The 9062-nt window shown below is 25.2% G+C and overlaps 1 protein-coding gene across 3 annotated transcripts in view; it reads right to left on the reverse strand.

Annotated features, from left to right (window-relative positions):
* LOC101510736 (uncharacterized) overlaps positions 1 to 4406 on the reverse strand; it is a 10875-nt gene extending 6469 nt beyond the window's left edge. Inside the window, exons 1-4 of one of the 3 annotated variants that reach the window (XM_073369696.1) lie at positions 4252 to 4406; positions 960 to 1057; positions 784 to 874; positions 1 to 126 (exon numbers count right to left, since the gene is read on the reverse strand). In XM_073369696.1, the coding sequence (XP_073225797.1) occupies positions 1 to 126; positions 784 to 874; positions 960 to 1042 (300 nt within the window). In that variant the 5' untranslated portion in view covers positions 1043 to 1057; positions 4252 to 4406. Of the gene's footprint in view, positions 127 to 783; positions 875 to 959; positions 1058 to 1170; positions 1524 to 4251 lie in introns of those variants that run through there. The other 2 variants (XM_004486128.4, XM_004486129.4) reach the window with 2 other exon arrangements.
* Between the last annotated feature and the right edge of the window lie 4656 nt (positions 4407 to 9062).

The following is a 9062-nucleotide window of genomic DNA, read 5'->3' on the forward strand; positions in this document are numbered from 1 at the left end:
AGCAGGAATTTCAAGACCAAGGTATTGTTTTATCAGTTCGCGAACTTGTAATCTATTGAGATCATAGTCTCTAGCAAGAGCAAGGAGCAACTTCCGACGGTTTTCATGAGAAAGGGTAAAATAACCCTACATTATTACCAGCTTATGTGTTAAGATCGTATTTCATTCATACAATTGTAGATACTATTAGATTGTTAAAAAGTTAGTTGACAGTTAAAAGCAATTAATATCTGTAGTTGATGTTAAAGAGTCGGTGAAGACTGTCCGCCACTTATAAAGACTGGTAAGCGCAATTAATAGCAGTTGATGTTAAAGAGTCGGTGAGGCATGTCCACCTCTTATAAATACATTTCAGATCATATCTCATCCAATGTGGGACTCTTTAACGCACCATCTGAGCTAAACATCTAGAACTTAACCAAGTGGTCCGATAGAGGTGACCTAATAATGGGTGGCCCGATAGAGGTGACCTGATAATGGGTCGCCCAACGGATCATAGATAGACTCTGATACCATACCATCTTAGAATTTTGATTAGGTCAAACTCAAATTCTATGAGTTCACAGTTATAATGAAGTTTGTTTACTTGGTTATAACTATAGTAAACTTGTAAATGAGCACCAACAAAATACTATAAATAATCATTATCTATAACAATTAATTGTTACTTTCCTTTCAAAGTAGTGCCTAATTTCATTACATTGTGGAAATAAATTAAGCAATGATTATAACATAATCGAATAAGAAAATTTTCTCACGATAAAAAACATAATATTAGAGTACCTCAGAGAAGTTATTAAGCACATCATCTAGAACTTCCGTTTTGTTCATTGCAATTGCAGAATGCATTGAATCATGAACACGCTTAAACTCTCTGTGAAAAAATCAAATCAACATACAAAAAAAATCATATAACCATGGAAATTTTCAAGTATGTGAAAATAAAACAAAACTAGGACCTCTCGGATTTGCCGGAATCATTAGGTGCTGAATTTCCTTCTCCTGCCGATTTATTTTCCTTTGAATTATTATTCTGATGCATTTTACTCGCCGCGTTCTGTTGTGCATTCATTCATCAAAATCAAAGGAAAAAAAAGTCAATAGAAATCAAATTCAAAGGAAAGAATTGAATCGAATTTGTGTGAACTTGAATTGAAAAAGAGAGATTACAAACAGTTAGAGGAAAAGGAGAGATAGAAAGGTTAGGTCGATCATTAGGCTTCATTCTGGCGCGCATCAAAATTGATAAAGTTTTCTTGTTCATTTCTGTTACTATTTATTTATGTACGCGATATAGCGGGAGATGATTGTGTGCGAGTGAGAAATCGAAATCAGTGGTTGGGTATAATCGATCCACTATCCTCTATGCTTTTTGCTTTGTTTGTTGCGTAGTTAGCATCATTTTTGGGAACAAACTTTATAAAATTAATAATTTCATTTCCACGTTTTTCTGATGGTTGCTTTGCTTGCAAACATTTCCAAACCAGTACAAGAAGGTGATTCAGATTTCAGATTGGGTTTAGCCTTGCGTTGTTGATTTTGTGGGTTTTCAAGGTTTAAGCCCAATTAGAACTTTGGGCTTCAATGACCCAAAATGCAAGAGCACCCACCCCCCTCCCCCGAAATCATTTTTCAAGGTGATTCATGATTTTGTGAATTCATGAATATCTCACTAGTATTATGTATTTATTATAATAAAGCCGTCGTGTGATAGTGATACACATACACATGTTTGTGTACAATACAAGGATGACAAATAGGTGCGGATGGGTCACAACTAGCCAGGAGAAGATTCTTTGCTTTAGATTTCATCAATTGTAGGGGCTGAATTTGGTAAACTTAATAAAAAACATAATATATTGCACATAATGACTATTATATTTAATTATTTTATACAAACAAATAATATATAAAAAATAGAATGATGATTTAATATCATTATTTTTTAATTTTTTATATATTATTATTATTATCGTATATATAAACTGAAATATAATAATCGGTGAATATTATATTAATTATAAGATATGATTGAAAAATATAATTAAAAATAGGTTAAAAACTAAAAGTCATGGTCTTTTACGGGGAAATGTGTAATTCGTTTTTGCCTCTTTATCCGGGCTCATTGATGGTGCAAGACCACATTCATCAAATCATGAGAATAAAAAAGTTAATAGTATTTTAAATTTGTTCACTATTGGTATTTTTTAACAATTTTATCTTTAAAATAAATAATTAGTTTATGTTTTCATTGTAGTATTTATTGGTGGTTGTAGGAAAATATGTAAATTAATATGTGTATATTAGTATAAAAAAAACCTAACTAATACAATTGAAAATAGAAAGAGAGTCTTATAAAAAGGGACAAATAAATTTCTCAGAAACATCTTATATTTGAAGATAAAGATAGTAAAAATTAGACTCTAGGATTTTTTTGTTGTTGCAAATATGAGGTTGTGTGTTTTAACTTTATTCTATGTGTATTTAAGATTTTTATCCTCACTAAGTGAGTTCTAAGATATACCACTTATTGAAAAATTCATTAATGTACCTCATTAAAGAGAGAGGGCAGAGAGACATCATCAACATCAATTTTTGGAAAAACAAATAAACGAATTTATAGTTTATAAGTTATAAGAAAAGTTTGATAACAATTATTTACGAGGTTATAGCGTTTTTAATAAGTTAATTCAAATAGCTTATAATTTTTCTTCCAAATTTTACCCTTATTATTGTAAATAAAATTATTTTTTATCCTTTATAATTTGTTCATTATAATTTAAAATAAATAACCTAGCTAAATAAATTAAAAAATATCAAATTAATTAAATAATTTAATTATTATAATTTAAAATTATTTACAAATAATTAATATTTTAACATAATTAGTATTTTAAAGTAAATGATTTATTTATTTTTAGTTTAAAATAGATAAATAAATATAGTCAAAATGTCTCCCGTAGTTCCTTAATTTAATTTTAAGCAACAATTTAGTCTCTTATATTTTGTTTTGCAATTTGATCATTTATTTAATTTTCAGTAACGATTTGATCATTTATGTCATAAAATATCAATAATATTATTTTTTTTTACAAAAATTTAGAAAATTCACCATCATCTTCAAACAAAACTTAGAAAATTAGCAATCATCGTCGACAAAATTCATATTTTCATCAATTCATAACTCAAATATTCAAATATACTCATATTTTCATAAGTTAGAAAATATATTCATGTATTTAGAAAATTTGTTTTAAAATGTATATGATATGTTGAATTTAAATTAATCAATAAAATATCAAATACTTTTCAAATTTTATAAATTATATATTTAATCTACTCAATAAAAACAATTAATTTTATAGTATTTTACAAATTAATTAGTTAAAAGAAAAATATATATTTTATTAATAGTGTATATGTTAAATATCTTATATTTAAAATTATGTAAAAATTAGTTTACAATAATTATAATTTATTATAGAAACTATACGAATAACAAAAGTTTACGTAAAAATTAGGCAAAATTGCATTTGTAGTCCCTTAACTAAATTTCAGTTAACGTTTTAGTCATTTATCTTTTTGTTTTTTCAAGTTTGTCCTTTATTTAATTTTAAGTGACGATTTAATATTTTATCATTTAAAATGTCAACAATGTTTTTTTTTTAACAACAATTCAAAAAAAAAATCAAAATTTTTAAACAAAATCCATAAAATTAATAATCATCTTTAATATAATGCAAATTTCATCAAATGCATAACTCAAATATTCAAATAAACTTATATTATTATCTATAACAAAATCAAATAAAGAATGAAAATATGAGTATGTTTAAAGATTTAAGTTATGAATTTGATGAAATTTACATTTTATTGGAGACGATAATGAATTTTATGGGTTTTGTTTGAAAATTTTGATAATTTTTTTTTGAATTTTTGTAAAAAAAAAAAAACAATATTGTTGCCATTTTAAAATATCAAATATCAAATTATCACTTAAAACTAAAATAAAGAACCAACTAAAAACATAAAATAAACAAAAGACTAAAACGTTAACTGAAATTAAGTTACGAGACTGCAAGTGCAATTTAACTTAAAAAATATTTTAATTGATATTTCATAATTTCAATAATATATTTATCAATTTACAAAATTTAAAAATTAATTTTATCGATACATAATTCAATGATCACTTTGCATATTCAATCTATATTGAAAATAAATATACATTTAAGCAATATAATAACTCACTTTCCTTAACTTGTACCAAGATCAATTTTGATTCCACCGATCATGTTCGTGATTTTTGGGGCACTGGAGCTATTATCAAGAACCTTGAGACATTTGTTTCAACCACGCCAAATTTTGAAGTGACAAACTCTTACATTGCCGGATTCGGATGCAGCAAAGGCCTTGAGATTTTGGTTAGTGCTTCAATTGAGTTAAGTTTGTGTTACATAATTATAATTTTGTTTGACTTAAGGACCGTCTTCCTTATATTAGCCGAATATTTAATTGACTTAAAAAACATATATTGGATGCATGACTTTATTACTTGGATGGTCGGTTGAATTTACATTTACATGATAAAGGGACGTGACGAAATGGCTAATTAGTGGGTATAGTATCGTTGAAAAGGAATCTATGACTGGCAATGGACAATCATGCATCCCTCAATTTTCCCAACCATGAAAAATCATTTTAAAATTAAAGTCATCTCTATTACCACCAACCTTGGCCCCATGGGTAGGTCTTTCATGAGTACTTCATTTTCTTTTTCATTGCATTATTATTTCACACCTCCCATTTGGGCTTTTTTTAATTGTTTTTATTATTATTAGATTCTAAATTTTAAATTAACAATATACTTTTCCTTTAACTTTTACATTATTTTGATTCATAATATAAAATTAAAAAAGTTATCGACTACTTTACTAGGTAAGTCAAGTCATCGATCTGCTCACAAATACCATAAACTAATATAGATTTCAATTCAATAACTTCTTCTACTATGTGATATAATATAAAAAAAATATAACTATTATTGTTTTAATTGAAAATAACATTTTTCTTACTGTAAAAATAGTTTACACACACACACACACACATATATATATATATATATATATATATATATATATATATATATTATTCATCTTTAATATATAATATTTTTTATGTTCCACGATGATTAAATAAATATCTAAAAGTTTTAAAATAATCATCACTATAATGAAATAGATATTTCAAAATTTTAAAATAACCACCACTTTTATTTTGAGAGAATATTAAATATATTTTTGACATTGTTAACACTATAAAAACATTTAAATATATTTTTAAAATTAAACACTCTAATTAATACTAGATGTACCAGTACTTTAATATTTTTAAGTTTTTTAAATCGAAAGATATGTATTAAAAGGTTAGACTTGACAAATGATGTGGCAAGAAAGTAAAAAATACAATTAAAAAGCTTAGTAGATGAACACTCTAAAAAAAGTATAATTTTATCTATAAAAAACAAAAACAAATATATACAACGACTCCTTAAATTTCATTAATCGGAGTGGAAGCAGGACGACCACGTTAGATTTCAACTCTGGCACCAGTCAACATTGACATTGTATACTCCAACTAAAATAAAATAAATAATAAACTAGTAGTATATTGTAATATGACAACAAAATAAACAATCAACATCAGCAAGTTATAACAAATTATCATTTATCAAATACTATCACATTAACTTAATCTGAAGAATTTAGGTATCGATGTTAAAATTAGTAAGAATTAACATCGATAAGAAAGGATATTGGTTTATTTTCCTTCTAAAAAAGTTTAGTTTGTTTGGTTTCAAATTGAAATCCGTAGGCAAATAAATTAGTATGAATTAGGTGGCTCCAATTTCTTTCATACAAACATGATACTGTATCTAATATGTAACACATACTAAAACTGCTATTTAGAAGCATTTGATAGATAATTTTACCTTCTCACAACTACTATATGTACATCTCATAATTTTTTTTTTGTTTATGGTTGATTTTTCATTGCACCTTATCAACATTTTGCTACACACAGATTGTTATATTAATATTATTTCCTATTTATATGATTTACAAAATGCAGTTATTCTTATTGAATGTTAATTTTTTATATATATAATTTACGAGAGAAAAGGAGAATGAGAGAGAAGTAGAAAAAGCTGAAGCAACAAGTGGTAAAAGCTTCCCCCGAAAGGTGTAGAATAAGAATGGGGAAAAGGAAGCCAGAAAATCTACAGACTAAATAAATATGAGATGTGGGATCCACCTTATGCTTATTTCTTTTTCTATATATAAAAAATATTATCATAGGCAGGATCAACTGCTTCTGCTTGCTTGCTTATGCCACGTTAAAAATTTATTTAAAATAAATTAATTATATAAAATTGATTTTAGTTAATAGTAAGAAAAGATAAAATAATTTATATTTAATATATTTTATGTGAAAAATAATAGGATGATAAAATAAAAAATTAATTTTGGAAAAAATAACTACAAAGGCAAATTTCAAGTCAAATTCTATTTGAGAAGGATCAAATATGATAAAATCAATTATAAACTTCTAAAATTAATTTTAATTGCTACAAAAATGAAACCAAAAGAGTAGAATATGATAAAACTTGGGAAATAACTCTGATGCAACATTAGTATTAGTATAAGAGTTTTTGTATTGTCCACTAAGGATAAATTATTGTTTGTATAGCTTAAATAAATGCATTTGATTTTTCTACTTTGCTCAAAACAAATTTTTAATTCTTCTATTTTTAAAATTAGTTTTTTTATCCTTCTATCAATTAATTTTTGAGATTTCTTAATCTTTTATTTTTTATGAAATAACACTATTATTAATGACATGACAATTAAATAATACTTTTGAATTGCATAAAATATTTTTCATGTCATATTATTATTAATTTTATTTATATATTAAAATATCAAATATCAATTTATCTTATTATATATTAAAATTAAAAAAAAAATATTTAAAATGTAATTATTTTATATAACTTTTTTTTAATAACTTCAATTTTTAAATTTTATTTTAAATATATAAATAAAATAAATTAAAAGTTCATTTCTTTTTGACAAAATATAGGAACCAAAATTCATTGAAGCCAAGTTTTGTAATTGGTATTGCGTTTAAGTTTAATATAACAAAGATCAAGTTTTTTAGATCAACATCTTCATTTTTTTCAAGTTTTATTGAGTATAATATTCAATATTCAATTATTTAATGTCATATTATTTTTTATGTTTAATTATTTTGAATTAATTTTGACTTCAAGTACGATGTGAACCAAAATTCTAATGCTAAAGAATTTATTTATTTATTCATTAATGATCAAACAATTATAATTGATACATATCATAAAAGTAATTGTCTATGAATTATTTCCTCTATTTTAAAATAAAATATCGTATTTAATTATTTTACATAGATTAAAAAAAGATGATACTTAAAAGATAAAAAAATGATGATTTTACGCTATTATCTTTTATTAACTATTGATTTATTTTTATCATTAAATACAAAACAAGTAACACACGTTATATTAATTGGGATACAATTAAAAAAAGTTAATTAAATTAAAAATGATCATATTCTTGAGATTTGATGTTTTTTTGTAAATACAATAAGTTTGAATTATCCCTTGTTTGAATTAAAGTTATGTTTATTATCTCACCATTAAAATTTATTGAGTCTCCCTTATATATATTTTTTATTTTATAAATGTCACTATATTTTAATGGTAGAATGATAAACATAACATTATCATATTTTATTCAAATATAAGAGAATCTAAATTCATATAGGTAAATGGTTGTCAGAATTGCAAATCAACTGTAGGTTTAATTGAGTTTACGAACCTATATTTTCAAATCGAGTTAACTTGCTCGTAAAATCGTTTTCTTAATAGACTTGGAAAACTCATATAAACTTAAACATAACAGTGAGTTGATACGAGTTCGCAAGTTTGTTGGAAATGTTACAAAAAATATTCAAGATACAGCAGATTCATAGTTTCCTTCAATTCCTTTAAACCTAAACTAATGTGATCAAATATAGTAATTCCTCACTTTCCGTTAAATCTCATTGCTTTTTTGCTCCTGGAACACATTATGCACTGATATGTGTTTGTCTTTTCTATTTTATTTATTTTCTTTTTTCCGATACATTATTTATGTTGTGTCAATTGTTCTTTATTGTGTCTATCTTTAGAAACAACTTTATTACAAACTTTGAAATTGAAATGTTGAATTATTTTAACGATAATCGATGTTCTATTATCTTTATTTCTCATTTACAAAAAAATTAATTTAATTTTTTATTATCCATAAAATCTTATAAATTTATAAATCAAATTTACGAGTCGAATCTATAACACTTTGCGAGACTACATATAGACTCGCGAGTTCGACAACCTTGAATACGACAACTATTTTGGCACCAAGAGAGTGCATATTAGAATTTGCCACATCTTTAAATTTATATGTATTTGCACTTTACACTGTTTTTAGTGAACAATTTACATTTTACTAGAGTATAGTACATATCGTACATTACAGTAAAGTTGATTATTTCTATTTTATTATTTATTATTATTGTTTAATATTCACATGCATTTTCGCCGACACAGACACACTGCCACACTCAACACAACAAACACACTACACACACTATTGTGCTTGCTCCTTTTTATTTCTTCTTCATCACATTCTCTCTCTTCATTACTCCAAGCTTCGAATCTCCATCTGTCTCTTTCTTTAATGGCTTTCCCTTCTTCAACCAGTCTCCATCTCAAACCCAACTACTCTTGTACTAACCTCATTTTTTCTTCTTCTTCTTCTTCTTCTTCTTCTTTGTCCTCTCTTCTTCTTCTTCTCCTTCTTCCATTCTTCTCTTGCATGTGCTCTTCCTAACTTCAACCACACTTTTGACTTCTAAAACGACAATGTCACATACCCTTTTTCTCTTTCTAGCTTTGTTCTCTTTCATTCTTATTGTTCTTCCTC

The sequence above is a fragment of the Cicer arietinum genome, chromosome 1, assembly GCF_000331145.2.
Source record: "Cicer arietinum cultivar CDC Frontier isolate Library 1 chromosome 1, Cicar.CDCFrontier_v2.0, whole genome shotgun sequence".
Classification (NCBI taxonomy): Eukaryota; Viridiplantae; Streptophyta; class Magnoliopsida; order Fabales; family Fabaceae; genus Cicer; species Cicer arietinum.